The following is a 13,219-nucleotide window of genomic DNA, read 5'->3' as shown; positions in this document are numbered from 1 at the left end:
CCCCCTCCCCCCCCCCCCCCACTCCAATCCACTTCTTCATTGCTAGATGATATCAAGGCAAATAAAATCAACGTATTTCACAAGGCTAAAAACAAAACCAGGTGAAACAGCGACAGAAAAATATATGAATAAACTACAACATACGTGACAATAAAGAAATAAATTATACACTTTTCCTGGATGTTAGCTAGTTTATTTGAAACCACTCTAATTGCTCGAACTGTTGCTGTTGGAGCCGTTGCTAGAACTACTTTCAGAAGCAATTTCTTCCTGTACCTTATTAAGTAACTCTGTGATTTCTCTTTCAGACAAAATTCTTTGGGTGCATTTCCTCTTGTCTTTGTTATACGTGAGAATAGAAAATTCAAACTTGTCTGCTGTTGGGGAAGTAGTGTCCATGGTCTTCGCAAGTACTTTAGCAGTTAGCAGCAATCCTTGATCCAAAGTCAAGTCTTCCTTCCATTCCTGTTTCAGGATCGAAGTGGCGGTGTGATTGTTTTGTCCTATTGCAGTTGCCTTCCAACCGGAAAAATTACCCGAAGGGTCTGATTGATATAATTGATATCCGTAGTGCTTGTCATAACCAGCAAATAAAAATGAAACACCGAATGGTCTAAGACCACCAAACTGAGTATAGCTTTGCTTTCTATCGCATATTTGAGTAACTAACTGCTCAACTGGTTGTTCCTCGCCATATGTATATTGATATCTCTGAGATTCTATGCGCGCTTGAGCAATTAATATGTTTGCGTCTGCTGTTAATCCTGCAACACCAACAATAATGTGGCGATCAATTGTGTATATTTTTTCCATAGACCTTCCCTGATCTAATAACTTGGATACGATTGCTTTATCTGCTCCAAGTATTATTCCTTCATTACACACTAACCCAACTGTTGGTGCTGCATTATTTATTGCTTCCAAGGCATACTCTACTTGATAAAGCCTTCCCTCAGGGGAAAATGTTGTTGTTCTAGAGTCATATCTTCTCGACATTTTACCTCAATATAAAGTATACAACAATTTTTTACTTGTACCTAAACAATATGACCTCAGTACTCAAAATAATATGGCACTAATTACTGTTATTTTATTGTGAAAAAAGTGGAAAACTAACCACTAAATATATGTATTCTTCAAATAGTGGTTTTGTGTGTTTATATCCTATGGATTTCTGCTAACTTATGTCTATTATCTGGGAGAGAATAGTCAAGGAACCTGGCAATGCCTCTTTCTTGTCAATTATACCTATTTAGTCGATGTTACTTCAAAAACAATATGCAAAAAATGAATAAGAAGGTACGTTGTCAATATTCTTCCCTTAATGCTCCAAAAAAATTGATAAATAATATATAATAATTTAATTTTTATAAAAAAGTACTTTTACCAAGTAAGAATAATTTTGATATTTATTTCCGTATTTATAAGAAAGAAAAGAAAGTTATTTAACACCGTTTCTCTAAACCTTTTGTGATACCCAACTACCCCTCAAATCAACCCCAAACTAGCGGTTTAGTGGCGGTCAACACTATAATTACCTATTTGTACAGAAATCAGTGCAAAGAGAAAAATTGTTTAATAAATGAAACACAATCACAGCCTATTTAATACCAAATGCATGTTTTTTTGTCAATAATTTGATGAAAAAACAGAAAACCTAGAGCATATATTCGGATAATTTAGTCACCTAACACTGTAGAGAACCATGAGCTCAAACTAATTTGTGTTGCATTAATTAATTAAAAAAATAAATGTTTTAGCTCTTCATCCTTCAATAGATTTATGATCTACCTTTCCTGTCTGAGGATTTGTGCCTTGAGGTCTTCTGAAGCACAACACCCATGGCTCTTTTCTCCAGTCTAAAAAATGAACCCACCCCCTACTCATTTGTAGACCTTTTTAATTTAATAATAAATTAACTTAATATTCTCACACATATATTTATACATTGTTTTACTTACCGAGAACATGACGCCACTCCTCCTCAGATATGAATGGTCCATTTCCCCTTGATGCCCTATATTGAGTTATTTATGATGTTCATTAGACTTGTTTGAATGAAAAAATCGTACCTGTATTGTTGTAGTTTCTTGTATAAAGGTCTTGTTAATTTAACAAATCTGTCATTTTAACTGTTAGTCTAATTAAAAATCTATTTTTCTTTGACGCACCTATATTCATGTGTATCCATGTTAAATTTCTCGGAATACTCAACCTCGTCTGCATATGGGCTTCTCATTTTTGTCAGTTACGCAAAAAAAACATATATAATTAATTTAAATTTATATAAAACTGATCCCTATTTTATTATTAATTTTATGATATATTAATTTTATTGTCCACTCAATAATTATCACATCACCCATTTTTTATCAGACTATAAAGTTACATGCCATACCCCACAATTGAGCGGGAGATTTTTAATTTAACCTTCAACCAATTTTTATAGTACTAATAAGTACAATTATAATTATTTGGCAATATGCAAATTATAGCATATCAATTAATTACACTCAAAAGAAAATCTGGCAAATATAATCATAATAAAGATGGTCATAAAAAAAATAATAAAATAGAAACAAGACAAAAACGACTGGAAAAAAAAAGAAATCAAGTTAAAAATAAAATTAGAGTTCAAAATGATGGCATCATACGTTAAATTCTCATTTCTTGCACTATTGTTTTTATTCTTATTTATTTCAATATTTTATTTCCTATTCTAAGATCATTTATTTTAACCTAGTAAATTATTCTTGTTTATGATTCATCATAAATTAATATATTTATTAATTAAATTCCCTCTCATCTTAAGAAAGAATAAAATCAGAAGCTTTTTTTTCTATAATGATTGAGGTTTAATTCATATTTAATAACTTTGGATAAAATATTAATTATTATTATTATCTTTAAATAAACAGATTAGTTATTATAGTTCGGAACATAATTTTTAGGTAATATCTTGTTTAATAAATTTCCAGGTATAATCGACAATTCATATGGTGAAAAGTTGAATAATTGGGGTATATGGTGATTTACAGAATGTGAAAATGAGTTTAAATTATTTTCATTACTGTTATAAGAATCTCTTAAATGATCAAAAAATGGATGCGCCATTGCCTCATATGGTGTTATTCTTAAATTAGGTTCGTATCTTAATGTTTTCTGTAATAAATCAATGGCTAGATTCGATGTTCCTTCTGGTAGTATTTTTTTCCAATCCTTCGGTCTTAAAGTTGGAAATCTGACCTCCGTATAATGCGGATTCATTGATATCATTTGTTCCCTAGTTGGAGTTCCAAGTACTTGTATTATCTTTACAAGTTGATCAATTGAAGTTTCTCCAGAAAATAATGGTTTTCCCAATATTAATTCACCAAAAACACAACCTATACTCCACAGATCTATGCTTGGTGTGTATTCTGTTGCACCAAGCATGAGTTCTGGTGCTCTGTAGAAACGACTACAAATATATGCAACACTTGATTCGCATGGTATTAATTTCTTTGCAGAACCAAAATCACACAACTTTAGTGTGTTATCTTTTGTATTAACCAACAAATTCTGTGGTTTAATATCTCTATGGCAAATCCCTAATGAATGTATAAATCCAACTGATCTAAACAATTGATATATATATATGCTTATCAAACTCATTGGCATCGTTCTTCCAGATCTAACAAATGATTTCAAAACCTTATATAATGTATCTGGAACATATTCCATTATTACATTAAGATATTTACCATTTTGTATTATGCTATTTGCATTACCATTATTACCTTTATTCTTACTATGCTCATCTGATGGTGGTTGAGGGGGCATTGGATCCTCACTAGCTGTTGTGTAGAAGTAGTCAACTAACTTAATAATATTTACATGGTCTAGTACTTTCATTATATCTAATTCTCTATTTTTGTACCTCGGATCCTGAAGCACCTTTTTCAATGCAAATCTTTTTCCTGTTTCTGTATCAAATACCTCACATACTACACCAAATGATCCTGTACCCAATGTTCTACCTATTGAATATTTTTTCGAGCTAGTATCCAGATTAGTTGAAGAAGTTGCTGTTGTCGATAATCCTGAGCTTAATGTCACATTATGATTTAAGCCTATTTTTTCGCCCATTATCATTTCACTGCAACTATTTTCCATTAAATTTTGTTTTCTAGCTATTTGAAGGCTTAAATCATCCATTTCCGAAAAATAAATATATACCTATATAAGAGCATATATATGTATATATATTAGTTATTAATGCTATTTATACTCTTTTTTAATTGAGCACCTTTTTCTAGAATATTTTAATTACTTCAAATTATTAACACTCTTATTTGGAATACACTTTTTTAAGTTTTTTCCTAAATAATCCCTTACCTTAACCTATAGTTATTAGATTGCTCCTATTTTTTTCGCAAAAATAGGATTTCAAAAACTTATGTATACTCCAAAGATATTAATTTTTTAAAATTTTATTGAATAAATTAATTCTATTATTATATTAACTTGCAAACTATATTAGCTTGATTTTCTATTTTTCATAACTTCAATAAGTGAATATTTCATTTACTCCAAGGCTTACTCAGTAGTTATCTTAAAATAAGCGTATATCAAGTTTACACAAATTTTTTTAATAAAAAATGTGTGCTTTAAAATATTATTTATTTCAAAGAGCTTATTTTATTTTAAGATGTGAAATTTTTTTTCCTTTCCTTTCTTCTATAACTTAATTTTTAACATAATATTTTCCTCAAAATTCAGAACCAAAAAAAAAGAACACAACAAAAATACTCATTTATGTGCACTAGACTTTTCAGATTTACTCATCCTTTTTATACGTATTGACATTTTTTCTTCAAATCTATGTATACCTTCCACCCACTTAAAATTACAAAAAATGCAACTTTTTGATATAGACAAGACGTTGCGTATAATTTTTTTGTTATTTCTGATCAAAAAATAGATATTAACGAAAATATTGTTTTATTTATTTTATAGTTCAATCAAATGTGATAATTTATTTGAAATGCATCACATATTTTTTTCAATGTTAAAAACATGTTTCTAATACTTTTTGTTGCGATGCGTTAACATCTGAAATACAAATGATTAAATTATGTGATGTATTTACAGCAAACTATTTTCCTTGTTTCTATTTATACATGAATAAAGGTTTTAGTTGTAATATATGGGGTCTGACTAGCTTTCTAGTGCTCAAACTAGAACGATGTTTGAATTGAACTATAAATGTAAAGCAATGGCGTGTTTAAGGTCATTTATGCGTTACTTATTGAAACCTTGATTCGTGACTATCTGTGAAATTATTTGATTTTCTAGATGTTTTGATTTGCGAGCCAAACTTATGTTTGTGTGTGTAGCTGCATTATCAAGATAAAAATGAGCTATAATAAAGTTAAGTTAAATTATCAGTTTGATCTTAACATTTCTAGTAAATTATGTATTAGTTTGAGTTTTAGTCTGATTTAAATTTAAATGCATATATTTGTTACATTATTTTAATAGAATATTAGAAAGTTGGCGCATATTTTCTCTAACAAAAATGCATACAATTTATGTGGGGACACGACTTATTTGATTAGCCATTAATTTTTAGATTTTTTTTATTAAAGATAGTAAACAAATATATAGAATATGAAATTAAAGTAAAGAACACAAATTCTCAAATTGTTTACTTGAATAACAATACGTTTGTGGTATGATAATCCTTGGCATGCCTTTTCAAATACTGCCTGAGTAAATTGGATATATAATGAACTAAAATTTCTAAATAAAGCATTAATTTATACTTTCACATAGATCAATACTTTATAGTAGAACTAATATAAATTAAAAAATGAACACGTACATCGTATTTTTTGTTAGCCATTTATTATTATTTTTGTATGTAAATTGTGAATACGTTGAAAGAGTAGATGAAACAAAGAATGAACATAATTCAACTCCAATTGAAACTAGTAAATCACAAAAGACAGAACCGTTTGGAAAAAAACCTCATAATAACTATTTCTTCCGATTAGATAATGAAACTGAGACGGAAACAAAAGTGAAAAAAGATCTAAAAAATTATGTTGGGGAAAAGTTAATTGGGGACGATGAAATGAATGTTGTTCGTGGTGAAGAGATAAAAATTCGCAAGAAAATTATGAATGAAATGCTTGAGGCTTTGCTCGAACATGAATTTGGAGCGAATGCAACCAGGGCTCACAAATATGAAACCATAACGCCCCTTAAAGAAGGTGAAGAACTTTCTGGCGTGATAGTAGATGAGTCCTTTTTAAAAAACTTAAACGATTTAGATTGGCAAATGACAATGGAAAAGATGCATCACACCCTTTGGAACTATTGGAATAATGAATTCCACAAAGAATATGTACAGAGAATCCCGTCTTCGCTTCGTCAACTAAGGACAATATCAAAGAAACTTGGTTTATCTTCATTATTTGAAGACGGAGCATTTGGAGATACAATAAATAAATTAAATCCAAAAACAAAAAGTGCTGATCATAGAATACACAAATTATTTAAAAAAATGTTTGAAAGTGAAAGTAAGCTAGAAAGTGTTGATATTAAATACAGAAGAGCAGAGGAATCAATTATTAATATGGTTATTGAATTAAAAGGTTATATAAGAATATTTCTTAAACTTATAGATATTAAGGCATCACAAGTTGGTTTATTGTTATTAAACAAGATTCAGAGAAAAAATTTTGCTAAGCTGGCAACAAATCTAAATATGTTCAGGGACCATATTAAAAACTGTCCTGTACATACAGCTTTTAGCTATAGATACAACGACCTGAATTTTGACTTATTGATGCATCATGAAAAAGGATTTGGTGTTTGGAATACTGCTCAACCTATGTCTAAAATCAGCAGTACAAATGGGGATATGTTAGATGATTCAGAAATCTCTAATAATGTTGACGAAATGATAAACTTTGTATATAATGAATTTATCACCCCTATTGCACTAATTGGTTCTTCAATAGAGGACATAACCATCATTAATTCTTCATTAATAAGAACTCTCTGGAAAAATATTTCTACACAATATAAAATGCCTCTATACAATATTTTTGAAGCACTAACAAAAGCCACCTTCTTTTTCATTAAGCAAATTAATGAAAAAATCTACGAGATTAACAAGTAAATTATTTATCAAGCATTGATAAATTCAAACCACTTTTCGCTATTAGCCTACTTTTTTTGCCCTAAAGTTCAAGCACTTTTTTACTTAACCACACTGGGAGGATAGGTATTAGATTTGACCAAAAATGGCTTATTTTGTAAACTTACTGCCCTGGACATATTTATATATAGACCCTTAAGTAATTCTATATCTTTTTTTATATGACTAACTTTCTTTTGGAATTTATTATCAAGTCTTTTTTTGTTGATATTTTATTATAAATATAATATGGTTATTACAAAGTCATGAAAAAAAATTATTTCAAATTATTCAACATACCTTGATAATATTAAGCTCCCGTAATCGTAAACGTCCAAATATGCAGGATACAAAAAAAGTTGTATAATTGTCTTACTAAAATAATTTATTTTATACTCTTTAAAAAATTCCCTTTTTATATCAGTACTATAGTAATACATATTTAAAAAAATGCTATTTGATATTAATCTCTTTTTTGCCTCCAATATTTTACTTCTGTCATTATCAGTGAGATACTGACCCATCTCACCTGGTTCATAATTTTCAATTAGAAATATAAAAAATCTAATTAGTTTTATTGAATCTACATTGTCATAATTCAGTGAATTAACCATGCTTAATTGAAATATCTTTTTTATTGCGATTAAAGAGCTAAAAACAGTGAACTTTTCGTTCAAATTGTGTTTAATTTTTTTTTTATTTTCATTTATGTTCAATTTTGGCCATAATAAACTATTCCTGCTTATTATTTTAAACTTATCTATAAAGCTTGAATATGATTTTAAACAGTTTCCTGAAATATTTTCAAAATTCTAATTCGAAACATGAACAAGCGGTTTTAAATTGCCGACATTAAAGTATTAATACGTCTTGATTTACTTACCAGATAGTTTTCACTCATATCTTTTAAGTTACTATCACTAGTCTTAGCACCATAACAATTTATCTTTCAAATTAAGCAAACATTAAAAATTCAATTCAATTATTGTTTACAACATATATTTAGTCAAAATAAATTGTCAAATAAATATTTGTTAACAGAATTGTTCAATATTTAGGCAATTTATTCGCATCAACCTACCCCCTTATTTACATACAAAAGTAAATAAACCAATAAAATAATTTTGGTTAACTTTGCCATATTCAGTATAATCTCAGTTTAGATTTTTATTTTTAGTGTGGATATTTATAAATACCAAACTTAAAAATAAAAAGACATATTGGCTTCATTTCTCTATTTAAACATTTGTCTTTCCCATTGCAAAAAAAATCACACAAAGACACCATTAAGTGCATTAATACAAAGGCGCCAGCCCCGCACTTGCTCCTATACCAAAAATTGCACGTCAAACCGATAAGCTATATGCATGAGGCAGCAAAAACAAAAATTGTGGGAAATAGAAATGGCCTCACAAGTATTAGTTTAATGTTATTTTATATCTAAAAAAATTGTTTTTTGGACTTATTAATATTATTCATTTGGTTCAAAAAAAGTTAAAAATACTAAATTAATTAACAAATATAAAATAAACTTTAAAATCAAAAAATGGTTAGGAATAAGGGTATTAAAACCGGTGATTAAAGCAAAAAAGTAATTTACTTCGGAATTATTTCAAGTTAAGAATCCAAAAGTAAATCATTCAATGCGAGATTTTCATCCCAATTATTTTTTTCAAGACAAGAGTATATCTTCTCTCTGTGAAAACCCATATCAATAAATCTCTTAATTTTATCCTCTTTAGAAACATATTTGGCAAACATTTGTGTCCATTCTTTCGCTGTTTCAATGTATTTATTATAGTCGCTTTTGTATAGTGAAGCCACCTGGGCATCTTGTGGGTCGTCTGGCTCAGGTGCAGAAAGTAAAGCCTGAATAGAAAGCAATACAGTTCTTAATGTGAGTGCTGGACTCCATGCATCTTTAAGTATATCAAGACAAATTGCACCTGTTTGACTTGAAATATTTGGATGCCATATTCTAGTTATAAATTTAACTTTTGGCGGCTCATATGGATATTCACTTGGAATTGTAATGTCTAATTGAAATATGCCTTTTTCATACGGAGTACCAACAGGCCCTCTAATTACTCCCAAAAAATTATCGTTTCTATTATTAACAATCTTGATTCCAACTTGTTTTTCTTCCTCTAACTCATCTGTGAGCATTTGGAGGCCTTTTAGCTCCTAAAAAATAATTTAGAATTATTTATTTCTTAAAAGAAAATTTATAAACTTACCAAAGCCATTCTTCTATTGTCACTGCTCAACCCACTCATTATAATAATTAAAAGGAATTTAATGTTGTTCTATGTTTTACTTTTAAAAACAGTATTAATTATGTCGTTACAAGTAATTACTTTTCACCCACAAATGTTTGTTCGTTTATTTTAGTAAACCAAATCCTCTTTTACTTAGTGCAGCATATATTAAATATTGATTTACTTGCTCATTCATATATACATTAAAATGTATTATCACTGTATGTTACACACGAAACATATCTCAACTGACATTCAATTGTTTACCTATGTAAAAAAACATATATATATATATATATATGTATATATTATATTATATATTTTCAAATGCCATTTAACTTGGGTATTGATTTATATTCAATAAATCGAACTATTCCTATTTTTAAGGTATAAATAGTACTTCGTTTCTTGTTTATTAATACAATTATTATTTATATATAATTATACCATAAAATCTCTTCTTCAACTCTAAATATTGATTGAAAAATAAGTTATTAAAAAGATTATTGTTTATATAAAGCGTTAATTATGAAGAAAACTGTTACAGGAATTATTTTGAATGTAAACAAAGAATGATGTGTAATAATAAATAATTAGTACAAAACAACGCTTTTATTATAACAAAAATCACAAATATAAAAATAACCTCACTAATGAAAAAAAATCAATATGCCGCCCATAATTACACAAAATAGACGTCATACCCACTTAAAAGACATGCAATAATAGCATTATGAGTTAATTATGGCATTAAATATACAATTACCTTAAATATAAGTTTGTATATTTAATTAAAATCATTCTTTTCTGTATTAATCAAATTAGTTAATGTATAGATGTCAATTTAATACAGTCCTTGAACTAACAGTTATTACCATCCCCACCAAGAAGTTGTTGCTGGTTCTACCTGTTCTTCTTTCTTTTCTACTGTTTCTTTATCCTCTTCACTTGGTTTCTCCGTGTTCGCAGTTGTTCCGAACCATCCTGCAAACCAACTTGATTCTTCTTCTACCTTCTTTTCAGAATCTGTATTTGATTTACTCTTAGCATTGGATTTAGACTTTGGCTTCGTTTTTAGTTTTGTTTCTTTTTCTATATTTTCTGGCCCATCTTTACTTTTTACATTTGATTTCAATGTTTCTAGTTTACGCTCTTCAACATCTTTTTTATCAACTTCTTTCAGTTTAGCTTCATTATCTTTATCGTCTTTCTTTTTGTTCTCAGAATGTGGTTTTTTCAATATTTTCTTTTCTGGTTTTTTAGCAGGATCTTCTTTCTTCTCTGTTTCAGTTGTTCCACCGAACCATCCTGCAAACCAACTTGATTCCTCTTCAGCTTTTGGTTTTTCATCCTTTTTATCTTCGATATTGCCGTCATCATTTTTCTTCTTTTCTTCAGATTGTTCATTCGTTGTTGCTGCTCCACCAAACCATCCTGCAAACCAACTTGATTCTTCTTCTACCTTCTTTTCAGAATCTGTATTTGATTTACTCTTAGCATTGGATTTAGACTTTGGCTTCGTTTTTAGTTTTGTTTCTTTTTCTATATTTTCTGGCCCATCCTTACTTTTTACATTTGATTTCAATGTTTCTAGTTTTTCCATATTTTCTGGTCCATCTTTACTTTTTACATTTGATTTCAATGTTTCTAGTTTACGCTCTTCAACTTCTTTTTTATCAACTTCTTTCAGTTTAGCTTCATTATCTTTATCGTCTTTCTTTTTGTTCTCAGAATGTGGTTTTTTCAATATTTTCTTTTCTGGTTTTTTAGCAGGATCTTCTTTCTTCTCTGTTTCAGTTGTTCCACCGAACCATCCTGCAAACCAACTTGATTCTTCAACTTTTGGTTTTTCATCCTTTTTATCTTCGACATTGCCGTCATCATTTGTCTTCTTTTCTTCAGATTGTTCGTCCGTTGTTGTTGCTCCACCAAACCATCCTGCAAACCAATTACTTGTTTCTTGATTTTGTTGGACTTTTGCTTTTGACTTTAATCTCGACTTACTATTTGTCTTGTGTTTTGCCTTTGATATAGAATTCTCGTCTTCTTTTAATGTCTTTTTAAGTACTTTGTTTTCATTTTTACTTTTTTCTTTCAAATTACTTGGTAATTTTTTTACAGATTCTTCATTACCTGATACTTCGGCATTCTCAGAATCCTTTGGCTTTTCTTTCAATGTTGATGTCCTCGCTAGTATTGCTGCCTTTAATTGAGCTGCTGCTTTTGTTTTAATTACCTCCTTTTTCTCCTCTTTCTTCTTTTCGCTTAATTTGTCCCGTTCATTATCTTTATCATCGCTTTTTTTTCTCATTTCCAATTTTTCTTCTTTTTTTTCCTTCTCTAATTCATCTTTTTCAATACTTAATTTCTTATCCTTATAATCACCTTCCTCCACCTTTAATTTCTCATCCTTTTTGGCCTCTACTTCTTCCTTTTCATCATCACTATCACCGATTTCTTTTTTCTTCTCCAGCTTATCTTTGCTCTTGTTTTTATCACCATATTCTTCCTTTACCGTTGATTTCTCACCCTTTTTGGCTTCTATTTCCTCCTTTTCTTCATCCTTATTGCTGTTTTCCTTCTCTAACACACCTTCCTTGTTACTTTTATCGTCATTTTTTTTATTCATCTTTAATTTTTCATCCTTTACCTCACCTTTTTCCTCCTCATCTCTTATCAACTTTAATCTATCCCTGGTTTCTACTATTTCATCATTGCATTCATCTTCATCATAATCTCTTTTTAATATTATTTTAGCCTTATCTCCATTATTCTTCACTTCTTTTTTTTCTTTGTCATCTTTTATTTCTCCTTTTTCAGTATCCATTTTATTTAGGGAGTGTGACTTTCCCAATATAGATTTTGACTTTGCCTTTGCCTTTGCTATTGCTTTTGCTAATAAACTATTCTCTTTTTTAAGACCGGAATCTGACTTCTTAACTCTTGCTAGTTTTTCATCTCTATCTTTGTCTTCTGATCTATTTTCTATATTATCATTTTTTATTGCCACTTTATCCAATTTTGATTCTTTATCCGACTTTTCTGAAATTTTATCCACATCTGAAGATTCATCTTTTTTGTTTTCCAAACTTGTTTTTACAGTTGGTCCTGCTGTTACTATTGATTTTGCTCTTGTTATTGTTTCATCCTCTGAGTCTATTTTTTCTTTACTTATTTTTGATTCTATTTGTTTCTTATCTACTTTTTTTTCATCCTTCTCGTTAATTTCATCCTCTGTCTTATTCCTATTGTCCATTTTGTTTTCTTCAGTTTTAGCTTCTAGTTTGGCATTTACTTTTGTTTCTTTTCCTTCTATTTTACTTTTTTCCTCAGCTTCTTTTACTTTTCTTTCTGTCGTTTCTTTTTCACGTTTAGCTTTTGTTTTAATTTCCTTTGTTTTTCTTTCTGCTTCCTCCTCTTGTTTAGCTTTTTCCTCTGCTTCTTCTTTTGCTTTTCTTTCTACTTCCTCTTTTTCTTGTTTATCCTTTGCTTCAGCTTCTTCTTTTGCCTTTCTTTCTGTCTCTTCTTTCTTTTGTTTAGCCTTTGCTTCAGCTTCCTTTGTTTTTCTTTCTACTTCCTCCTCTTGTTTAGCTTTTTCCTCTGTTTCTTTTGCTTTTCTTTCTGCTTCCTCCTTTTCTTGTTTAGCCTTTGCTTCAGCTTCTTTTGCCTTTCTTTCTGTCTCTTCTTTCTTTTGTTTAGCCTTTGCTTCAGCTTCTTTTGCTTTTCTTTCTGCTTCCTCTTTTTCTAATTTAGCTTTTTCTTCGGCTTCTTT

At 29.3% G+C, this 13,219-nt stretch overlaps 6 protein-coding genes across 6 annotated transcripts; 1 reads left to right on the top strand and 5 right to left on the bottom strand.

Annotated features, from left to right (window-relative positions):
- Nucleotides 1-207: 207 nt before the first annotated feature.
- Nucleotides 208-996, bottom strand: FG379_001012 (proteasome subunit; the record flags this gene model as incomplete). Its single annotated transcript, XM_067326387.1, has 1 exon — nucleotides 208-996. One exon carries the CDS (start codon nucleotides 994-996, stop codon nucleotides 208-210), a length of 789 nt encoding a protein of 262 aa, XP_067182828.1.
- Nucleotides 997-2,919: 1,923 nt separating this feature from the next.
- Nucleotides 2,920-4,197, bottom strand: FG379_001009 (uncharacterized protein; the record flags this gene model as incomplete). Its single annotated transcript, XM_067326384.1, has 1 exon — nucleotides 2,920-4,197. The coding sequence occupies one exon, from the start codon at nucleotides 4,195-4,197 to the stop codon at nucleotides 2,920-2,922; it is 1,278 nt and encodes a 425-aa protein (XP_067182825.1).
- A 1,657-nt stretch (nucleotides 4,198-5,854) lies between these two features.
- FG379_000998 (uncharacterized protein) lies at nucleotides 5,855-7,171 on the top strand (the record flags this gene model as incomplete). The annotated part of the gene is made up of 1 exon (XM_067326424.1): nucleotides 5,855-7,171. One exon carries the CDS (start codon nucleotides 5,855-5,857, stop codon nucleotides 7,169-7,171), a length of 1,317 nt encoding a protein of 438 aa, XP_067182814.1.
- Nucleotides 7,172-7,476: 305 nt separating this feature from the next.
- On the bottom strand, nucleotides 7,477-8,090 carry FG379_000987 (uncharacterized protein; the record flags this gene model as incomplete). The annotated part of the gene is made up of 2 exons (XM_067326413.1): nucleotides 7,477-8,001; nucleotides 8,073-8,090. The coding sequence occupies 2 exons, from the start codon at nucleotides 8,088-8,090 to the stop codon at nucleotides 7,477-7,479; spliced, it is 543 nt and encodes a 180-aa protein (XP_067182803.1).
- A 716-nt stretch (nucleotides 8,091-8,806) lies between these two features.
- On the bottom strand, nucleotides 8,807-9,465 carry FG379_000976 (uncharacterized protein; the record flags this gene model as incomplete). Its single annotated transcript, XM_067326402.1, has 2 exons — nucleotides 8,807-9,373; nucleotides 9,427-9,465. The coding sequence occupies 2 exons, from the start codon at nucleotides 9,463-9,465 to the stop codon at nucleotides 8,807-8,809; spliced, it is 606 nt and encodes a 201-aa protein (XP_067182792.1).
- An 853-nt stretch (nucleotides 9,466-10,318) lies between these two features.
- On the bottom strand, nucleotides 10,319-12,703 carry FG379_000965 (myosin heavy chain; the record flags this gene model as incomplete). Its single annotated transcript, XM_067326391.1, has 1 exon — nucleotides 10,319-12,703. One exon carries the CDS (start codon nucleotides 12,701-12,703, stop codon nucleotides 10,319-10,321), a length of 2,385 nt encoding a protein of 794 aa, XP_067182781.1.
- Nucleotides 12,704-13,219: the final 516 nt, after the last annotated feature.

This window comes from Cryptosporidium bovis, assembly GCF_009768925.1.
Source record: "Cryptosporidium bovis isolate 45015 chromosome Unknown contig_19, whole genome shotgun sequence".
Taxonomy (NCBI): Eukaryota; Apicomplexa; class Conoidasida; order Eucoccidiorida; family Cryptosporidiidae; genus Cryptosporidium; species Cryptosporidium bovis.
This window is presented reverse-complemented; position numbering and strand designations above follow the sequence as displayed.